The sequence below is a fragment of the Gopherus flavomarginatus genome, chromosome 10 (assembly GCF_025201925.1).
Source record: "Gopherus flavomarginatus isolate rGopFla2 chromosome 10, rGopFla2.mat.asm, whole genome shotgun sequence".
Classification (NCBI taxonomy): domain Eukaryota; kingdom Metazoa; phylum Chordata; order Testudines; family Testudinidae; genus Gopherus; species Gopherus flavomarginatus.
The window spans coordinates 40,485,305-40,507,679 of NC_066626.1; the positions used below are offsets into that span (position 1 = coordinate 40,485,305).

Genomic DNA, 22,375 nt, shown 5'->3' on the forward strand with positions numbered 1-22,375 from the left:
AGCATTTAAATAAAGAAAACAAATTATTTCCCATTTCACTCAGCTGAAGGAGTTAAGATTTTATTATAAGTGAAAAGCATGACTGTTTCCCTCCCACCACCACCCCTCCCTCCCAGTATGATGGCATAGTAATTGTGCAGGCAACTGCAGCTATGAAAAGACTGTATTAAGAAACAGGATGGTGGTGGTTTGCTGTAAGAACTAATTTTCCTGTTGACTTTTTTGTTTTTAAACAGGAAGTTGAAGAACAAAGCTGCATATGTCTTAATTAGCTCTTCTGTTAATATTTCAAATCTGAAATCTGAATTTTAGTATAAGAAGATTGGGAATGGATAATATTTTGTTCACATTTTTATTTGATGATCGTAAGAGTTGGAAATATGCAAACCTCTGAAAAGAAATGTTCAGAACTTACTGGAATACTGTCAATTAACACCTACTTCTGTCTGAAAATATTTCACCTACTAATATTAGAGGTAACTTCTACCACTACAAAGATCAAAGAGAATTTCTATCTGTTTGGTTTTCTGTATTTGACAGCGTTGTGTGTAGACTCAGTAAGTTAATTAGCTTCTCCTTTCATTTGCATTGGTGTCTCACAGAGCAACAGGAGAAAAACTTTTTTTAAAGGAGACTATAAACCTACAAACATTGGCAGAGACACTCCAAGGCAGAAGTAGTGCCTGAAACCATTTTGAACTCCATTTTCTCCCCCAGTTAGTTAGATTTCAAGCTGGTGATGTGTTCTCCTCCTTTCTTCCACCGTTGAAAACTTTAGGCAGTATTCATTGAGGTCCCAATTCAGGAAAGCACTTAAGCACATATTTAAAGTTAAGCACATTCTTAAGTGCTTTCTTAAACTGCAGCCTGTGTAAATTCCTTCTCTCCTCTCCTCTCCTCTTCTCTGTGTAGCATGGATTTTGTTTTAAGTGTATTTGCAATGCTATTTATGACTTTACAAATAACTAGGAAAATAAGTTTTTTCCTCTTTGAAGCATGTCAGCATCTTAAGATATAAATTTCTATTTCTAAGCAAGATTTTTTTTCTAACAGACCTAAACCACCTTGCCATTTCTGTGATATAACAGAAGTGCAAAGTGGTGACTCGAATCCAGATGGTTACTAACAGCTCAGATAATTGAACTTCCTTTTTCTAGCATCAGATTTTAATCAGTGTATTCTATCTAGCATGAGGCAGATCTGAAGTAGAATTTGTTTGCTGCAAATCTTGTTTTGAGACTTCAAAAATAAGTGTGGAAAAAATAAGATTTGTGTATTCCTCTGAATAACTACTGTGGATAATATTACTGTCAGCATGGACACCTGAGGATAACTTTTATTCCCACTCCCATTACCTTTTTACCTGTTCTGCATAGGTATGATTTGAGTGACTGATAGTGGCACCTTTTACTAATGCCTGTTTATTTGAACTGGCAAAAGAAAAACCTATGGGAAAAGGAGGCATCTTAAATAACAAACTAGCTTCCTATTCCAGAAACCGCTTCTATTTAAATGTATGCTCGTTACCTCCACTTACCTACAGCAATGAGGCAGGCAAGTGTATAATGCTCCCATCTGTGATGATCTCTTCCTTCCTGCTGCTGGGGCTCGTGGCACAGGAATTTGATCTTTCCTTCATTCAGCAACAGTCAGCTTCTCCCTCCTTGTCTGGCCACTCCTCAAACACTTTGTGTCAACTACTCTTGAGCTTCTCTACCCTAGAAAGCTGCTGGATTGGCTCCTTGTGGAGGCAGCAATACTCAATGGCTAGGCTTCTCCAGAAAGGAGCAGCTGATTATAGAGGTAGCACTTTCTTTGCATTACCAAGTCCTTCATTTTCCCATTCCATCCTCTGCACCAGAGGACTTGCTAGCAGTCTGTGGGACTTTCAACCATAGTTGGAGAATTATTGATCTTCAGGATACCTCTAAGTTAATACTTCTGAATGCAGCTGTGAAAAAACAAATAGAAAAGTTCTAGCTCTCGTGTTCCAAAATGTCATCTGTAAACACTGGACTTGCACACAACCATTTTTTCCCAAGTCTGACCTATGCTTTAGCCTTAATGAGAACTACATAAAACCCAAGGTTGAACATTTTACTTTCATCTCTTTGAATTATCCAAGCATGAGATTTCAGATCAGGGGATGATGGGAAATCTGTAGTGGTTTTTTTTTTTTTTTTTTCCCAACAAACTCAAAAGCAACATGGCTGACTTAGGGCAAACTGTTTTGGGGTTTTTCGTTTGTTTTTGTTAGGAGCTCTTTGGGCTGAGATGAAGTTTTAGAAACATTTAATCCAAAAGGAGCTTGTTAGAGAGAGATTTTTAAAAGGTAGCTGAATATGAGGTATAGAATGAAGTTAGAAACCTAACCTTACCTAGAACTAGTTCTGCTTATATCTGTTGTTGTTGTTGCTACAGCCAGCACTAGGGATGTGCAATCACTGTGGTTGCACATAGTGCTGCTTGCCAATGGAGCCTCCTCAGCAGCTGAAACACAAGGGGTATAGCTACACTTATGGTGGCGTGTCGAATACAGGGGTACAAATATCCGTGTCGATGGCAAGGCTTAGCTAAGGTGAGTAGAGTAGAGTGCCCTGCATACCGGAGCCCTCAGGGTGTGTACCCTGCACAGGCTCTCTACACACCCAAGCAGTGCCACCCACCATTACACTGCCTGCCTGCTGCTAGAGCCTTTCTTCGCTGCAGTGAAAGGCTCTGGCAGGAGGGAGGAAGATGCTGGAGCCTTTCACTGCAGCATGTAGCTACACATGTAATGTCTTTACTCTGCATGCCACCGTAAGTGTAGACATAGCCTAGGGTAGGCTGCAGAGGAGTAGTCTGTTCTCTCTCAGTTGGGCAATTTTGTGCAATTCCCCCCATGAATAACGTAGCTGAAGTCGATGTACTTAGATCTACTTACCGCGGTCTCTTCACTACGGTGAGTCGACTGCTGCCACTCCACCGTCCACTCTGCTGGCACCTCTCACCGAGCTGGAGTACCGGAGTTGATGGGAGAGTACTCGGGGATCGATTTTATCTCGTCTAGACTAGGCTCGATAAATCGATCCCCGTTGGATCGATCGCTGCCCACTGATTTGACCAGTAGCGAAGACATACCCTCCGAAAATGTAGCTGCTAAATCTGTTAGCTAAGCATATGGTTCATCAGTCAGGATAAAGTGTGAATACAACGTTTATAGATTTATTACTTTACTGTATCTTATTGTTGACAGATTTCATAGCAATATCGGGAAAAGTTCCACTGTAGACCATGCCTGTCCCTCCCCCTCCAGCTCCTCCGCCTCCCCCAACTCTTGCACTGGTAAGTTTCAACTTAGAAGTGATCACATGAAATATAAAGGTAAAATATTTGTTGTTACAGTGTACCATGTGGGTCATGTTTAAAGGGGCAAATTCTGGACCTTTGTGCACAATCATGTATTTGGGACTCGGGTGAGGGATTCCCTCCGTGTTGGAGAATGTACTCCCTGCAGGAATACAAGCAGTGCTGCTACTCCTTCCCGCTGATTGACTGCACTACTGTCCTCACCTGCTCTGCATCCCTTTGCTCCCTCCATACAGTTGGGTTAGTCTAATATATAGTTTCTCAGCCTGAGGGTCATAGCCATTTTTCAGGAGGTTGTGACCACCTTCTCTGTCATTAGAGCTACATTACATGGGAGGGGGTTCGTGAAACTTTTTCTCCATTGTAACATGAGGCCATCATGTGGAGAAGGTTGAGAACCATTAGGCTAATGGATCTTCCTATTGGATGAACTAGTGGCTTTGATCCATCCCTGCCCCACTTTCCCTTTATGCTGCCACTGAAAGCTATGCCACACAAGAGTGCAGGGGTGTTCTGCATGGTCTCTGTCCCCACTTTCTGGGAAATGTCCATATTACTGAGCTGGCAAATCAGGAAACTCTTTCAGTGGTCATTAAATGATCTCAAAACAAATTAGGTTTTGGGATCTTTTCTCAGCTGCAGTTTTGCAAGGAAAGAAGGGGAGAAATCTAATGCAACAAATTCAATCTGAATGAGTAACGGTTTTCCTTCAGTCATGAGAGGCTTTAGAAACGTCTGGAAAGATTAGAACTTGTATTTTGTATAACAATATGAAACATTTCCTCTCTTTTTCTAAACTTGTCGTTACCCTTTCTGAATGCGGAGGTAATGCAAAAATTACACTCTGAAAAGACAAAGCAGATGCAACTGAGATTGGGCATCTTAAAACCTTGACTGGAAATCAGAAAGGCCTGTGATGTTTGAAGTGGAGGATCAACATTTTCCAGATAGATTTAATGAAGAGAAAACAGTAGCCAAATGCTTGGTTTCCTTCCGAGGCATCCAGTGTTCGGATATTATGTACTTCAGTGTTAATCCTCTGCCCCGCCCCCCAAGAACTTCAATCTTTCTGTGCAAATCATCACTGTGTATGGTTTGCACTCATTCATTCTCCAAAATAGCAACCTTTTTTTTTTTTTTCAGTTCCATCTTTTCAATTATATTTTTTAATTGAGATTTCTAAAAAAGACACATCCATCTTGGCTTCACATGTATCAGATATGGACTCTGAATGCTGGGTGGAAGAGAGGACTGTTTTTCAAATTAGACCTTTGGTGTGGCAATGGATCCTGAGTATTGAAACAGAAGTAGATTTTTGGGGACCAGAATCTTTGTTTGCAAGGCTAACTGCTTTTAATGCCACATTTGCAAGAGGGAGGCTGTAACACGAAACTCATTTTCACTGCTTTTGTGTTAAAAATGGAGGTATTCATTACACCCCTTACTTAAGCAGGATGCTGCAGTTTTCTTTTATATCTTTATTTGTTGTTTCATTTTGCAGGCAAATACCGAAAAGCCTTCCTTAAACAGGTCCGAACAAGCGGGGCGAAATGCTCTCTTATCTGATATTAGCAAAGGAAAAAAGCTAAAGAAGGCTGTTACTAATGATAGAAGTGCCCCTATTCTAGACAGTAAGTACAATTCTGTTTGTTTATTTTAATATAGTTAATGAACGGTGAGTTAATATGCAAAATTAGAGTAGTTTTTATAATCAGGTGAAGAGATGCAGGATGGTCAGGCAAAATAAATTATTAAATGGTCCAATAATTTGCTATATTAATGCATGTTTTAAATCACTTGAGATCTCCATTACTGTTTATAAAATGTGTATAGTAATTTGTGTGCTAACTCTGGTAAGTCTATAGCAAAATGAAATTGGCACAACTAAGTGTAATGGTGGGGAATAGGGAAAAAAGTGTATTGCTTTGAATTTTGCAGTACATGCTTATTTTAAAGGCAGACTGCAGTGATTTTTTTAAGTACTTCTTTAGATGGCTATAGAAAAATATTCTTAATTTCAAAGGAGTATATAAAAATATCTGCATCCTCCACTGATATGAAATGGTCAGCTTTTTTAATAATTACAAAAGGAGCTGCATCTTGATGTCAGGACAGGAGGATGAGAGCTGCTGGTATACACCCAGAATGGGTGGTAGAAGCAACCTGCATTCCACAGGTACCACTGGCCCTTTGGCTCTGACTAGGTGTCCATATTATATGGATGGAAACACTAAATGAAAAAGAAGATCCAGAAAAATATCTGGTAAAAGCATATACTGTTTCCTGAATCTCTGATCTTCCTGTTACAATGCTTGAAAAATCTAATCAGTCTGATAACATTTAATATGAAACAATTACATTTTTACGTACAAGTTATTTTAAAAATATCTCCTGAATTATTTAGTAATGTTCTACTTTTGATCAAGTGCATGGAAACACTCTTTAAATCCCATTACAGTCTTTCTGTAATGTACTAAAAGTCTCTGCACAACAAGACAAAAGTATGTGCAGTGTTGAGAGAGTGCCTGGGTTGAGTCCTTATTTATGAATTGACCCCAGTATAGCTAAGCAAAATCTTAGCCAAAGCTCTGAACCTCTGCTACACCTGGGAGGTGTCACTCTGATGTGTTCAGTCACATCATGCTGGAGTGACTCCTCTAGAGTTACCTAGCTAGACATTTATTTTCTATGCATGCAGAGGTGCTAACAGGCCACTTCACCTTGAATGAATATGTGCTAACAATATGTGTTAGCATCTGTTCCACCTTGTGTTTAGGTGTGATGCTCTGAGTATCTGTCCCAGATCTGAAGAAAAGCTCTGTGTAGCTTGAAAGCTTCTCTCTCACCAACAGAAGCTGGTCCAATAAAAGTTTCTTCGAATTACTTCTTTCCAGTCTAGGGGACAGAAATGGTGTGTGGCTCAACTTGCCAGATAGTGTTCTGTAGCAACTCAGTTGCATGACGGTCTACCTGTGTTGGAGGAGGCTCCCCATCCAGTTGAGCTGCTACAGTGCATCAGAATTCTACTTGGCAGATGCAGAGGAGACTGGAAAAGCACCATTCCTAAGAACTCTGGGAAGGTAGGAGAGAAACAGGAAAGAGGATCAAGAAAATAAAAGCCCATCCCTTTAGTAGGTCATGGGGCTGCTGTCTGGTGACAGTAGGCATTCATAGCCAGATTAGCTGATGGGAAGCACAATGATAGGCACTCAAACCAGACTTCCATGGTGAGGGTGTAGAGAAATACAGCCTGGTCTAGCCCAGCATGTTTTAACCCTGGATTTTAATGGGAAGATGACTGAAGAACACCAAAGCACTGAAAGGAATGAGATTCTTAGAAGTGAACCAGAAAAAAACAAGCAAAGTAGATTTAGGGCTGCATTCAGCGAGATGCCTAATTTGAGGCATGTGGATATTCCCACTGAAAGCTAGGAACGTGTTTCACTAATCTGCTGAATTGGAGCTATCATGGCAAGGCAATCAATGGGAATTAAAGGTAGATTAAATAGTAACATTAAAGATGATGGGGTCTATTTTCTTGTTTGCCTGAGTTAGGAAACGATGAAAGACTAAAGTCTCATAGCAGGAACTCTCCAGAGGTTTACACCCTAACCAAGTCAGAGCTGAATTTGGCCCAGTGAGCCTAACAAAGGGGAAGGGAGCAATTGAGCACTTCCCTATAAATGCGTCTTTTCTCTTTAAGGGAGAGATTACTGAATAGTGCGTCTCATCCACAGACCTGAAAACCCTTTACAAAGGATGGAAAATACTATTCTCCCTTTTTAAAAAAAATGTAGAAACTGAGGTGCAGAGAAATGACTTGCTCAAGTTCACATGGTATCTGTGACAGAGCAGGGAACAGAACCTAGGCCTCCTGATTTCCCATCCTGTGCCCTGCGTGCTGCCTTAAAGTAGTCCCTTGCCTTCAGAACCAGGAAAATACTTTCACATGCCCTTTCAGTTACGGTGTCAATATTTGTCATGGTCAGAATAGAAAGAAGTATTTTTCTATTATGACCATTTCTACCGATTGGAAAAACAAGCTAAAATCCATTCCTAGGCCATCCCAAAACTATCTTAAAAACAACTCCTTGATCTCTTGGGGGGCTTTGTTCAATGTGTATTTGTGGCAGCAACCCCACTGGTGACTGAGATTTGTGCACATTCCAAGACTCCAAATTGCTCAGACCGCCACCAGAAGGACAGCTCTTCCATCTATAACCAAGCCTATAAATCTGGGGAAGGTGGAGAAGGATTAGGGACCAACAGCATGGGGAAACATGGAAGCCCAGCATGAAAGTGTGGCTGAATACCACATGAAATTATCATTGCCCCAACCTATTCCAGTCCTAACTTCTGCTCTGTGCCTGCTTCATAATCCTGTAGTCCAAGACAGCGACAAGAAGAAGGAGAGGACATGAAAATACTGGCTATGTTTTAAAATTCCTGATTTTTGTTTCAACAGAACCCAAAGGATCTGGTGGTGGTGGTGGTGGTGGCGGCAGTGGAGGAGGAAGTGGCGGAGGAGGAGGTGGTGGCGGCGGTGGTGGCTATGGCGGAGGAGGACCACCTGGCTTAGGAGGCCTGTTTCAGTCAGGAATGCCAAAGCTCAGATCTGCAGCAAATCGAGATACAGGTAAGGAGGATTTCCCAGATCTGTGAATTCAGTCAAGATATTAAAAGCTTTCTAAATGATAAATTTACAAAAACATTAATACAAGAGTAATAAAATAATGCAAGAGTTCTTTGGCTTAGGGAATGCTTCCAAACATATGTAAACAAAATACAACTAAAATCTCGTTAAGGGGTTAACTTTAAACTCTCATACACAGTAAACTCTGAAGAAAACCAGCATTCACTTTTGTGCCTCAGTATTTCAATCTCTATAGCAGGTACGGTCATCCCTTGAGTAACTAGGTACAAGGAAGGGAGTTAAAAAGAAATGCAGTTTCAGACTTAAATTTGGCTTTGTGTGTTTCATTCTTAGTGCTATGTTATATAGGGATATTTGGGGGAGAGAAGTTAATCCCTTCCTTCTTTTCCCCCCCATTCCTGAAGGTATTACTGAGAAATAAAGATCTCAGGGATTGATACCTCACCTGTAGTGTACAGTAATAAGGGCCAGATCCAGTCCATTGCTCTGTGTGTGCGCACCCTCAAGTGTAGCATCAAGAGGATCCCAAGCTAGAACTCCCTTAAGCCCAAGGGAAACTGGCCTCCTCTTAAACTGGAGAGCCCATTTAAACCCCAAGGAGGCATACTTTACCTGTTAAGGTGTGTGGCAAACATCCCATCAGGCTGCTATGCAAGCTATCGTTAGCTGGGCATACACACTTTTTTGCATTTCACAGGTTTTCAAAGGAGCTACCCGATGGAACAAAGCAGATTCTGTGGCGGGCAAGACTTATAAAATTGAGGATTTGCCACTTGTCAAGGAAGGTTGGGCCTTAGTGATTATTGACATGAGAGGATGTAATGGCTCCATCTAAATGTGTACTTAAGATGCTATTAATGGCCTATGCTCATTACAGATCTAACTTTAATCCTTCAGCACATGTTGACACAACACAGACTTCCAGAGATGGTTTTATCTATGTTAGCCTGTGCTGGGAACTCTTCTTAATCCAAAGGTTCCCAGCATAATAAGCCAGTGTTTCTTCAATTGCAAAACTGCCTCCTCCAGAGAAACACAAGCAAATCCATAAAAAATGGATATTGGAAGAGGGGAGAAATGGGAGAGGTTTTTTTCTGGATTACTTTCAAGTCCTCTTCCTTTTGCTGAATTCTAGTGATCAAATATTGATTGAAAGTTAAGACGCTTCTGCTCACATGTTGAAAACCCTAAATCATTGTTCTTCACAGTTTTTTCCAAGGGGAGTTTCTTCCCTCCTTGCTGCTCATGTTTGCATCAGGGAAGCCTGAAAATAAATCATATTATATCATTATTAGCAATGGTTCTTAATCGCTCCAGTCCAGTGGTTCTCAACCAGGGGTATGTGTACCCCTGAGGGTATGCAGAGGTCTTCCAGGGGGGTATATCAACTAATCTAGATTTTACCTAGTTTTACAACAGGCTACATAAAAAGCACTAGTGAAGTCAATACAAACTAAAATTTAATACAGATAATGTCTTGTTTATTCTGCTCTATGTACTTACATTTCAGTATATAGTATAATATTTATATTCCAGTTGATTTATTTTATAATTATATGGTAAAATATGAGAAAGTAAGCCATTTTTCATTAATAGTGTGCTATGACACTTTTTTGTATTTTTGTCTGATTTTGTAAACAAATAGTTTTTTAAGAGAGGTGCAACTTGGCGCAAGACAAATCAGACTCCTGAAAGGGGTACAATACACCTCTACCTCGACATAATGCTGTCCTTGGGAGCCAAAAAATCTTACCACGTCATAGGTGAAACCGTGTTATATTGAACTTCCTTTGATCCATTAGAGTGCCCCCCTCCACCCCCCCCCCGCAGGAGCGCTGCTTTACCACATTATATCCAAATGCGTATTATATCCGGTGGCATTATATCGAGGTAGCGGTGTAGTTTGGAAAGGATGAGAGCCAGTATTCTTTGTATGCCATCCTGCTGTGATAGAACATAATGGCTACTTAGAAGCTGTTGCTACAAATGCATTTAAATTACCTATTGAGTAGCCTTATAGGGACAAATTCTGAAGACTTCAATCAGTCCTTACAGCCAGTGCAAAACTCCCAGTGCATTCAAATAAAGACTTGAAAATTTGGCCCATTCTCACAGTGTGTTTTACCTTCTCTTGCCTTTGCCCAGCTCTTTACCCTGATATAATTAGTATTTACTTCTCTGTTTCCAGATTCTGGAGGAAACAGACCTCCCATGCTACCACCAGGAGGAAGAACAACATCTGCCAAGCCTTTTTCACCTCCAGGTGCCGTAGGGAGATTTCCGGGGCCTTCTTTGGGGCAAAGAAGTACCGCTCCCGAACCACAGAGAAACCGAATGCCACCTCCGAGACCTGATTTTGGTTCCAAACCAGATACAGGACCTCCTCCAGTGCCAAATACTCCGAGACCCATTCCATCAAGTTTACACAACAGAGTATCCCCTCCTGTGCCAGGAGTAAACAGGCAAACCAGTGCAGGGCCTATCCCTCCATCTTTCCCAGGAAACAGAAATACAGGATTTGGAGGATCTATTCGCCAGTCGAATCCAAGTTCTTCACCTTCTTTCTCTAACAGACCTCCCCTTCCTCCTGCACCTGGCAAGTCAACAGATGACAAGCCGCCGCCACCACCACCTCCAACAGGAAACAGGGCATCCGTCAACCGGGAACCTTCTTTTCCACCTCCACCACCTCAAAACAGTAAACCTCCCGTTCCTTCAACACCTCGGCCATCCGCTGTCTCACAGGCTCCACCCCTGCCTCCAGGAAGACCAGGCTTACCTCCAGTTCCACCCATTTCCAGTGGAAATGATGACATGCCACGTCTTCCACAAAGGAATCTCTCTCTAGGTTCTCTTGCTCCTCCCAGCTTGCCTGGGGCAGGTCGATCTGGGCCTCTTCCTCCCCCTCCAAATGAGCGGCCTCCTCCTCCAGTAAGAGATCCTCCTAGCAGATCAGGTACGGCAGTGTGCATTTTTTCAGCTCTCCAGACTACCCTTGTAATGACTAAATTAATTGTTATCCACATGGTTTCAGTGAAGTAGCTGAATTTACCTCCAACACCAATTTCCTTCTTGCTTTTCAAAATATAATATGAGCTGTAGCTTTAAATCGATTGACATACTTTGCTGTTTATTTGCCATATAAATTGAAGCTATAGACCAAAATGGCAATCAGTTTTAAAAACTGAAGTCCTCCTTTCACTGAAAAAGTGTGACTGACTGGTTTAATCAGTTACATCTTTAAAAATCACTATTCAGACTTGAATTAACTGCCATGACCTGAGTTTGATTTGCAAGTTATTTTTGCAGGCACATGGGTCATGTAGTTGCCACTTCATGTAATACTACCTTCCTTCAGTCGGGCTGATTACAAGCACCATTCCACTCAAGTCATTTTTAGTAGTAGTAATTATGCTGTAGTGTTTACACATTCATTATTACTATCATAGTTAATAGCAATGACAAACAGTATGTTTGATGATTATATTTTTTGGTGCAACAAACTTATTTTATCTATGGGTCTAATCAGATGAGTAATCTTTACCCCCGGGAGTAGTACAGTTTGTCAGTGGCAATGTTCACAAGTAAAGATTTGCAGAAACAGGCTCTGTGCGTGTTAAACATCATTTACACTTACAGTGGTATTTAAGTTATTTTAATGTATACAACAGTAGTTATCATAACAAGTGTCATTATATTTGAGTCAACTTTGTCACTTATCATATGCAGATTTCTAACAAAAAGAATATTGTTTCCATGATGATATTTCATAATATACTTTGCCTTGTGCCTTTTATTACTAATGTTCAAGAACATAGATTATACTCTTATTGTTAATAACAATCTTCTTGATGATAATATAGTAAATAGAAGGGAACCTTGTGTTTGCTTCTTAATCCATATCCTTCTAATATTTACATTGTTTTTAATTTGGAATAATTTCTCTCATTATCTTAAAGCAGGGGTAGGCAACCTATGGCACGTGTGCCGAAGGTGGCACACGAGCTGATTTTCAGTGGCACTCACACTGCCGAGGTCCTGGCCACCAGTGCAGGGGGCTCTGCATTTTAATTTAATTTTAAATGAAGCTTCTTAAACATTTTAAAAACCTTATTTACTTTACATACAACAATAGTTTAGTTATATGTTATAGGCTTATAGAAAGAGACCTTCTAAAAACGTTAAAATGTATGACTGGCACATGAAACCTTAAATTAGAGTGAATAAATGAAGACTTGGCACACCGCTTCTGAAAGGTTGCCGACCCCAATCTTAAAGTTACTAAAATGAATTAACCTTTACTAATGGAGCACCATTTCAGGATTGCAAACTGTAGTAGCATGTAAATGTAAACCACAAAGTATGTAGGATTTCTGTGACACATTTTTGCTTTTGGATAGTGGCACAATATCTGCTGATTTATTTTTAATAGATGTATCTGTAATACATCTTTAATAGATGTAACTAGATTTCTTTGAGCCGAGGGGATACTTGTTGTAAAAAAATGACTTGGGAGAATTTAATTGTGTTGATTAATTGCCCCACATTGTGTGCGATATCGTTCATGCTGGCTCTAGGCATGTTACCGCTACAGTAGTTCAAATATACTGACATTGGAAATGTTAAAATATGTGTGTGAGGTCTGTTTTTAATTCAGAGACAGATTCGTGTACTGCAGCCACAGCAGAGCCTGGCATGCAGCAAATATTTGTGTAAGAGAGAGAACTGATCTCACACTGCATAACACTGCCATTATTGAGCTGAATTCTCCTTTACACTATGCCACTGGCAGAATCTGGTCCTAACACCCAGCATGGTATGGGAAAGAGAGTGAAGAGTAAAGTGCCAAAGTTTGCTGACAATACAAAATTATTCAGGATAGTTCAGTCCAAAGCTGGCTGTGTAGAGTTACAAAGGGATCTCACGAAACTTGAATGAGCAACAAAGGGGCAGATGAAACCCAACACTGATAAGTGCAAAGTAATGCACATTGGAAAAAATCATCTCAACTATACATATATAATGATGGATTCTAAATTACCTGTTCCCATCCAAGAAAGAGATTTTGGAGTGCCCATAGATTGTTCTGTGGAAACTTCTGCTCAGCAGTCAAAAAGGCTAACAGAATGGTAGGAACTGTTAGGAAGGAGATAGCATTGTGATATTTTTCTATCATATTTTCTACTATATAAATCCATGGTGCACCCACACCTTCAATACAATGTCCTGTTCTGGTTGCCCTATCTCAAAAAGGAGATAGTAGAACTAGAAAAGGTTCAGGGAAAAGCAACAAAAATGATCAGGGGTATGGAACGGCTTCCATATGAGAAGAGATTAAAAAGATTATGGGTGTTCAGCTTAAAAAAGAAATGCCTAAGGGAAGATATGATAGAGGTTTATAAAATCGTGAATGGTGTGGAAAAAAGTGAATAGAGAAGTGTGTTTTACCCTTTCCCACAATAAAAATATCGGGCATCATCCGACTGAAATTAATAGTCCATTGGTTTAACAGAAATAAGAAGAAGTACTTTTTCACATAATGCATAATTAACCCATGAAACTCATTGCCATGGGATGTTGTGATGGCCAAACGTATAACTAGATTCGAAAAAGAACTAGATAAATTTATGGAGGATAAGTCCATCAATTGCTATTAAGCAAGATGATCGGGGTGACCCTAAACCTCTGACTGTCAGAAGCCAGAAGTGGAAGCCAGGAGTGGTTCACTCCAAAATTGCCCTGTTTTGTACACTCTTCCTGAAGCTGTGGTACTGGCCACAGTTGGAGGCAGGATCCTGTGCTAGATGGACCATTGGTCTGACTCAGTATGGCCGCTCTTATGTTCTCTTGGTTCAGAGAGCTCTTACACCACTTCCCATCCCGTTACCTTAAAAGAGGGTGTGGCTGAAGGAAATGGGATATGGCCAGGACCCTCTGTGCTGCCCTGGTGCACCATCGTAGTTTCAGCCCTTTGTGACCATTTGCAGCCAGCATAAGTTAGAGCAGCTTTAGGGCTGCATTAACGTGGAACAAAGAGACTAGCCCTGCACAGAGGCTATTTGAGGCAAGGGGAGTGGAAAGATGACATTTAAGCCTCCTTTCTGTGTAAACATGCCCCTTGAACCTGCACTCTGTATTGATCAGCCACATCCATGGGAGGGTGAATCAGGAAAGAGATGTCAAACACTGCATTACTGTGTTCCTTCCGTCTGGCTGAAGGAGGCAGACAACCCTCCCCATTGCTTTTGGAGCCCTTCAAAGCTAGTATCCTATCTGACACCCTTCAGAGCTATGCAGGACAACAATGCTTAGAGCTGATAGAATAATAGTAGGTTTTATGGTACAATAGATTATTGATTTGATTCTCTGTCTTGATTCAGGACCCCTTCCACCTCCTCCCCCTGTAAACAGAAATGGCAGCATTTCACGGGCATTGCCTGCTACTCCACAGCTGCCTTCCAGGGCAGGATTAGAAAACCAGAGAGGTGGACCAAGGCCTCCACTTCCTCCTGACAGACCTGGTTCTGTAGCTCCTCCACCACCACCTCCTGCACCATCAGCAATCAGAAATGGCTTCCCGGACTCGTCATCTGAAGGTGAGCTGCATTCTCAGACATACACAACATATGTCTGTCTAAGTAAAGCTATCAGCATTTGGCCCCCCAAACGTTAAATGAGATACTTCACTGATGCTTAGAGTCTGATTCTGAGCTCTCACCAGTTTTACACTGGAGTTGTTCCTGACTGACCCCAGTGTAACTTGGGTCTAAAAAGGCCTGCCATATGGAGTTATCTAAATATTTTAATGTGGAAAACAGAAGTGCAAAGTTAACAGTACTACTGACATGAACATACTAGCATGCCAGTGGGACTTCAGCAAGCACTGGACCTCAGAAATAACCATTCAAAGGTAACCTAAAAAGAGGAAACGTGTGTGCCATTCCTTGCTTCTTTATGCTGTATAAAGAAAGTCTGTAGGACTTTTTTTTTCATGTTAAAAATTCAGGTGGTCTCTGCCCTGAAACCCTTTGGATGACTGAAGTAGTGGGATTATGACATCACAGAAGACAAAGTAAAAGCTGAGCAGTAGTGAAGGAAAGGGATCTTTAGTCAAACTATTTAAAACTTCTGCGGGTTTTCCATTTTGGCTACTAAACAGTGGGGATAAAGAATATGTGCATTAAAGATGAATCAGCCCTTTCCTTTCAATTAAGGCATGAGCTCGCAATATACATTTGCATCTCCCTACAAAATCAGGAAAGACCAGACTTGACATTCCTGATATTTCTAGGATAAAAAGCAAGCAGAAAATAAGACTCTAAAATAATCCTTCTGAGTTTTCTCGATGCAGCATAATTTTTTCTGTGCAAATTACCTTTAGGGGTCAGAACCTACATAGTTCCTTCACAAGCAGAACTCTAATTGAAATCAAGGTGAGTTTTGTTTGCCTCAGGAATGCAAATCTGGGCCCCAAAATAATCAATCCTGTGGTCAATTGTTGGTGAAGTTCACTCAGGTCATAGCTGGATGACATCATACAAAAACCTGCATTACAGGAGTGTTACGGCTGCAAAGTGCTGGAAATGACAAAAAAACAAAGTTGCCTGTGTGCCCTTATTCTACCCCTTGAGCATCTGCTTTCAGATACAGGCAGTGTAATATGAGCACAGGCTATTTTTTCCAAGATTTTGATTTACTACAAATATGTCATTGGAATCTGACCCCTCTTTTGTTGTACAGGGAAATGTGGGTCTCTAGCGATTGAAGAAATACTGAAACCTTTAGCTTTATTTTCACACTTTTTACAAAAGATGCACATTTCTCCTTGATTATGCGTTTTCTCACAGTGCTGCTAATTTTTCTTTTTTCTTTTAACATTGAATTTTATTGGATGCTATAGTGGTTCTAGCTCTTTGGATACTTTGCACATCTATTAGGTCTCAGTAGCCGTAATGCAAATTCAGCACCCTGAATCCTACTACACATTTCTATAGCAGGCGATAAGATTAATTTAATATAGACTATGTAGGGCCAAATTTATTATATGCATAAGTGGGTGCAATATTGAGAATCAGGAAACAACCTAGAGTGAGATCCTCCCACCAACTCCAAGCCCTTTACGCTGCATACAAGGGCCGGAGTAATGTAAAGAGACACTCTAAAAGCTTCATAGCTGACTATGGGAGGATTCCCCCCAGCACGGACACTGTAAAAAGACAGTCATAAGGCTGCCCTCCAACGACTACCCCTTACAAGCCATAGCATAGGGGCCATGCCCGGGTGGGGCAAAGGGCAGAAGGGGCCCCAGCACACAGCACTGCAGACATTCAAGGCAGTGCTGTGGGGCCTGTAGGGCAACCCAGGGAAACTACTATAACTTAGCTTAGGCAGCCCTATCTATGCCAAGGCTTGAAGCCACCATCCCCTTGGGCATCGAATCTCAACCCTGAAGGCTAAATTCTTCTGCACAGATGGTAAGGTGGGTAGAAGACACAGAGTCTTCATATAACATTCTGAGTCACACTGTTAGGACTCTTGCGGATTTCAGTGGACTCCTGTTTGGATTATTTGTCTTAGTTTGTTTTTAATGGAGCATTGTAAACAATAAGACAAGGCAGGTGCAATGATGTAAATGATCAATGAATGATGAAGTGAATTCAGGCTAATTTGGGCCATCTCTTTGTTCTGTATTTGTATAGCATCTAGCACAGTGGGGTTCTGGTCTATGACTTGGGCTTCTAAGAAGTACTGCAGTACTGAATGTGTAATAATATCAATACAACACAACTCTTCTGTTAAGAATTGTTACTTTTAAAATTTTCTTGTAACTGTTTTTCTCCCCAGATGAGTGGGAAAGCAGATTTTCCTTCCATCCGATATCTGACCTGCCACCTCCAGAGCCATACGTTCCAATGAACAAAAGTTACCCCAGTAAACTAGCAAGGAATGAAAGCAGAGGTATGGTGTTTTGTTCTGTTTTTGTTTTTGTTTTGCCAAATATTGTTAATTTTGAAAGATAGTAGTCAGGCCTTCAGGTGGCCTAGTGATGGATGTAGTAAAAAAAAAACCTATACAGAGTAGTGCGAGGTTAAAAATATTTAGAACTGGGAAAAATTTTCATCTCTATGCATCTGCTTTTCCTTAGTAGACTGAGTTTACTAATTTCTCTGCTAATTACCATTACCCCTTTTCTATTAGCTATTGGCTGCACACACCATCCAACCTAAAAACTCATAATTCTCCCTTCAGACATACAAACACAACTCCCATTGGGATTGTAAAGATGTTGGAGGGAGAATAGGGCCTAATAGATCTCTCAATATTTTTGTTGTTGGTGGCTTGAAGAAATTTAATGGTTGAATTCTCATGTATACAAATAGTGTAGATGTTCCCTGTGCAAGTCCCTCTTCTGTTGTTGAGAACAGACTCTATAAACACGAAAATATGTAAAATCTCTTTGGGTAAAAATGGGAGAAACCAACATCCTCTTAATAAGTTAAGATTTATAAGTCTAAGGGCCTGATCTCGCACCCTATCCAGGCAGGAAACACTGAAAGATTGTTTGCAGGATCAAGTCCTATGAAACTTGATACTTTTTTTTTTAAATAGGGGGAGGGCCTGGAAATTGTGTACCCTTCTCAAATTTAATTTGCCTAGTTTTTGGATGGAAATTTTCTTGTGGAGAAATGGTGCTTTGAGATTTTATCACACCTAAACTGTAGAACTTCAGTGTTTTTATTACAATTTGCATTTGTTTTAAAGTCACAGTAAGACTTAATGCCCTTGTAGAACTGATAACTCTTATTAATGCTAACAAGAGTTGTAGATGTGTCCTCAAGAGGCGGAAAAAGCCAAAAGGCAGAAAAACCTCATGCTTTTTGGTATTTGGGGCATTAAATAGTTACTTAATAGGAACTATTCTGTACATCATTTATATTTCTTAACTTGGTAAATAAATCATCCAATAAACTACACAAAACTGCTCATAAAATGGATAATACGGGTACTTAAAATGAGTAGTTCTTCACAAATCGTTTCATGAGGAGCTTGGGCCCGCTCTTCTGTGTGAAAGAAATATATCATGATGAACACAGCCATCTCTTTCTTTCATTTCTAGATGGCTCTGGCCGAAGGGAAAGAGGTGTCCCACCGCTCCCACCTATACCGAGGTGAAGTGGACTTCCAGCCCTTCTCAGGGTGATTGCTGGTTTTAGATTTCTCTTGAATTACTTCTCACGCCCATGTCATTGGAAAGTTGCCTCTTCTGCTTTGTTTCCACTTTTGGCTTGTGATTAGGGGTAATTTGAGTATCTGTTAGAGAAGTAAGGTACAGTTTATGAACCATAGTTGCTTAAAACTATAGATTTTACTTGCTTATATAGCAGGCTGTCATGAAAAGCATTTTGGGGACCATATATAACAATATACATATTCTTACTGGGTCCCATCCTGTTCCTAGTGATCTTGGCAGGAGTTTTGCCATTGAATTCAACAAGAGCAGGTGCAAGCCCACTAACTAGTTTGTGGGACAAAGTCCAATAATTTACTGCTGTCTGCCTGGAAATGAATCACATGGGGACGGCACACTTATGAGATTCCCTTGGATCTTTTTTTGCATGCTTCAACGCCGTATCCTGCTTCTGCATGCTACTGCTCAGCTTTATGTGAGTCTGCAATTTAATAGTTCAACCCAAATTCTTTTGACCATAGTTTAGCCCAGGGGTCGGCAACCTTTCACAAGTGGTGTGCTGAGTCTGCATTTATTCACTCTAAATTAAGGTTTCGTGTGCCAGTAATACATTTTAACGTTTTTAGAAGGTCTCTTTCTGTAAGTCTATCATATATAACTAAACTATTGTTGTATGTAGAGTAAATAAGGTTTTTAAAATGTTTAAGAAGCTTCATTTAAAATTAAATTAAAATGCAGAGTCCCCCAAACCGGTGGCCAGGAACCGGCAGTGTGAGTGCCACTGAAAATCAGCTCGCGTGCCGCCTTCGGCACACGTGCCATAGGTTGCCTACCCCTGGTTTAGCCTGTCAAAAGTGTGTGTCTATGCTACAGATTGCACACCCTCCCTCTGAGGGTGACAACTAAATGGCATCGTTTTCTGACACCCCATCAGCACTGGGCTCCAGCAGAGGGTATCTCCAGCCTTCATTCTTGAGGGAAAACGTTACCATGACATGAAGGAGAATTCTCAAAGAAAAGAGAAAATTGAGAATTCAGCTGTGTAATAGTGTCCTATATGGCCCTGATGCCTTGTTTTGTAATAGTCTTATACTGTTAATCTCTACTGATCCTTTCCATTTGGATGTGGATCATGCCCTCAAAATTGGATTACTGTAATGCTCCTTATGTCGGGCTACACCTGAAGACTGCTCCAACTATGGCTAATACAAAATGCACTAGCCCCCTTAATTATATGCTCCTTCTGTGAAGCCTGCTAACACCTGTGCTCCACAGATTGCATTGGCTTCCCATTTGTTTCTGGGTATAACGTTTTTGACTAATGAACCTTTGTGTGGTTTGGCTGCTCGAGTGCTTCTCCCTTGTGTTGCATGGCAATTGAGATCAAGTGAGTGCTTGAATGAATGGCCCTCACATTTAAACAGGAGGGATCTGGTGGAAGGCCATTTTCTAGTGAAAGCCATAAACTTTAGAACTTGTTGTCCATGCTGGTTCAACAGGGGTGAAGTGTATTGACCCCAAACTCTTGTTTCAGAGGGTATCAGGAGGAATCTGAAGGAAATTCCCTTCTTAGGAGAAAGCAAACGTTTTTTAGGCATTGTGGTGATTGGTGAAATTGCAGAACTGCCTCTAAATATTGTACATGAGCAAAGAATGTTTGTTTAGTGCATTTTATAAACTGATGTAAACAAATGGAAAAAGACATTGGAAATCATAGGAGGACTTTGATTCTGGATTTGAACGTGTCTGATGAATGTATCTCTGTAAGCTGGACTTCTGAAAGTTAGCTTTGAAGAATGACTTTCTTTCCATCACCTCCCCACCAATCTCTGACTCTCTCAACGTGCTCACTGGAGTCCCCAGGAAGTCCTCACTGGTGGACATGTTTCATACTGTGTTGCTCATTAAATCAAAAGAAGAAGCCATGCAAGTTAGAAATATATTGGGCAAAATGCCGACATCTCCTCCCCGCTTACCCCCCCCCCCCCAGCAGTGGAAAACATGATTCTTCATTCAATTCTGCGAGTTTTGTTACAGTATGATACTTTTGAGCCCAACACTTGAACATCTCGGGGGGTTGGCAGAAGAGACTCTTCAAAATGAACATTGAACCCTAGGGAAAAGTGTGCAGTGGGACCTTCTCCATTATGTGACTATGTAGTGGCAGATCCCACCCTGCCTTACAATCTGTGTAATCCCACTGATGATAGGGTAGGAGATGAACGTGATGAGTACAGCTTTGCCTTTCCAGTATGTTTACAAAGTCACGTTTGGATTTTTTTACCTATGATAGTATTTGATAAAATACATTTTTTTATATTATGATATCTCTGGGCCTGATTCTGAGATGCGTTCCATGGACTTGATCCTACGTTGAAATACACACACACACACACACACACACACACAGAGGATCAGAGCCATGTGAGCTTCTTGCACAGATTTCAGAAGAAGCTCCACCTGTGACATGTAACTTTGGATCAAGCCCGTCTGATCTGTAAATGTACTAACATCACTTGTAAGCATGGCACTTAAAAAACAAACAAACAAACATAAGGGCTATGAATATTGAAAGTCTGTATGTGGCCCACTATTGTGTGAGTCTAAAGTCCAAAGAAGATTTAAAACACCTAGTGATATTTATAGGATAAATTATTGTATTGATGCTGTTAAACCAAAGCACTTATGGCTTTCTGAGGAACGACATCATGGACTTGAGAATACAATATTTTAATGCATCACCCTGCCAAGTCTTAATGAAATATGAATAGTTATGCAGTGTAACAACTGAGAGCAACTCCAGAAGTTATACATTTTTATAACTTATCTACATATAGCAAGACAGTTTTACTTTGGCTGAATCAATGAAAATGCTGTATTTCATTCCTGTAGCTGACTGCACCATCCAAAATACTCTCTAATTCACTTCATGAGCAGAATTTCTCTATAATCATAACCAAAGCCATAACAAATTAGCAGAAGTCTAATTTTAAACTGTGATGTGGGCTTCAGTGAGAGAAGCAAAGAAATCCAATCTGTTTGGAACTGTTTGATTCTTAGCACTTTCTTTACTAGTAGAAATTTTTTCAATATGTATACGCTAAGCAGCCATAAAACACCTTTGAGAAATGAAAGTAATCATTTTTCCCTCAGATAGTAATAAATGTATGTCTTTTTGATTGTAAAATTCACCAAATATATTAAAAAAGTGCATCATTTTAACATTCAGTATATCATTTTGTATACAAGTAGATATTTACAATAAGATCAGTATTACAATATTTATTTCACTATGCATAGTGTTTAAAAAAGATAAGCATGAAACAAAACTGGTTAATCCAATGGTGCCTTACTATATTTTAACAAACCTTTGATGTCAAAATAGCAATTACTGCCTTTTTATAAAAATTTTAGATGTTCTGCTTTAATGTCTAATGTAAAATACAAAACAGTGCTTATAGTGTGATCATACAATGTCTGAGCTAAGTGTTTGCATTTGTAACGTGCTTGATCCACTACTTTCAAAGGGAGTAGTGTGTTTGAAAAGACTGCTGGGTCAGGCCTTTAATTGGAGTATGAATGGAAGTTTGCTTAATTCCAAATCAATTTCTGATGTTAATGCATTTGAAAATAATAGAACAGTTACCCCACATGTTTACAGTCATTGGACCAATGTATCTCTTCTATTATACCTGTACGATCCAATTAACTTCAGTGGGGCTGCGCAAGTATATTAGAAGACCACTGACTAGCTGTGTTTAGGATTTAGTATGTTTATTTTGATGGCATGGTGTTTTAAACATGCACTCCTTTAACTATCTGTATGTCATCGCCTGAGACTCAAATTGTGACAGATGACCACTGAAACTCATTTCTATGCAAATCAACCAGATAAATAAAATCAGGGCTTTCTGTGTGAGATGGCCATTTTTATTTATATTTTCTATTCCCTATTTTTGAATGAAGAGCACAAACTATATATCTATTGGAGTGACTTTCTTAATGCTTTATGACTTTATTCTAGGTACTCTGTTTAGGTATAAGAATTATTACAGAAAACTAAATATGTGATGCAGAAATCAGGAATTTTTGATGAACTAAATAGCCTTGCATTAACTTTCTTTGGTTCAGAAGAACAGCATCTTCTGGGATGGAACTACAAGATGCATTTCTTATGGTTAAAA

The 22,375-nt window shown here is 40.2% G+C and overlaps 1 protein-coding gene across 3 annotated transcripts in view; it reads left to right on the top strand.

The window, feature by feature from the left end:
• The window catches only part of WIPF1 (WAS/WASL interacting protein family member 1), a 94,786-nt gene extending 72,676 nt beyond the window's left edge, over positions 1 to 22,110 (top strand). For all 3 annotated transcript variants that reach the window (XM_050969025.1, XM_050969026.1, XM_050969027.1), the window contains exons 2-9: positions 3,236 to 3,324; positions 4,850 to 4,979; positions 7,814 to 7,984; positions 10,191 to 10,958; positions 14,383 to 14,598; positions 16,847 to 16,960; positions 18,120 to 18,171; positions 19,726 to 22,110. In XM_050969025.1, the coding sequence (XP_050824982.1) occupies positions 3,274 to 3,324; positions 4,850 to 4,979; positions 7,814 to 7,984; positions 10,191 to 10,958; positions 14,383 to 14,598; positions 16,847 to 16,960; positions 18,120 to 18,171; positions 19,726 to 19,804 (1,581 nt within the window). In that variant the 5' untranslated portion in view covers positions 3,236 to 3,273 and the 3' untranslated portion in view covers positions 19,805 to 22,110. The remainder of the gene's footprint in view (positions 1 to 3,235; positions 3,325 to 4,849; positions 4,980 to 7,813; positions 7,985 to 10,190; positions 10,959 to 14,382; positions 14,599 to 16,846; positions 16,961 to 18,119; positions 18,172 to 19,725) is intronic.
• The last annotated feature ends 265 nt before the right edge of the window (positions 22,111 to 22,375 follow it).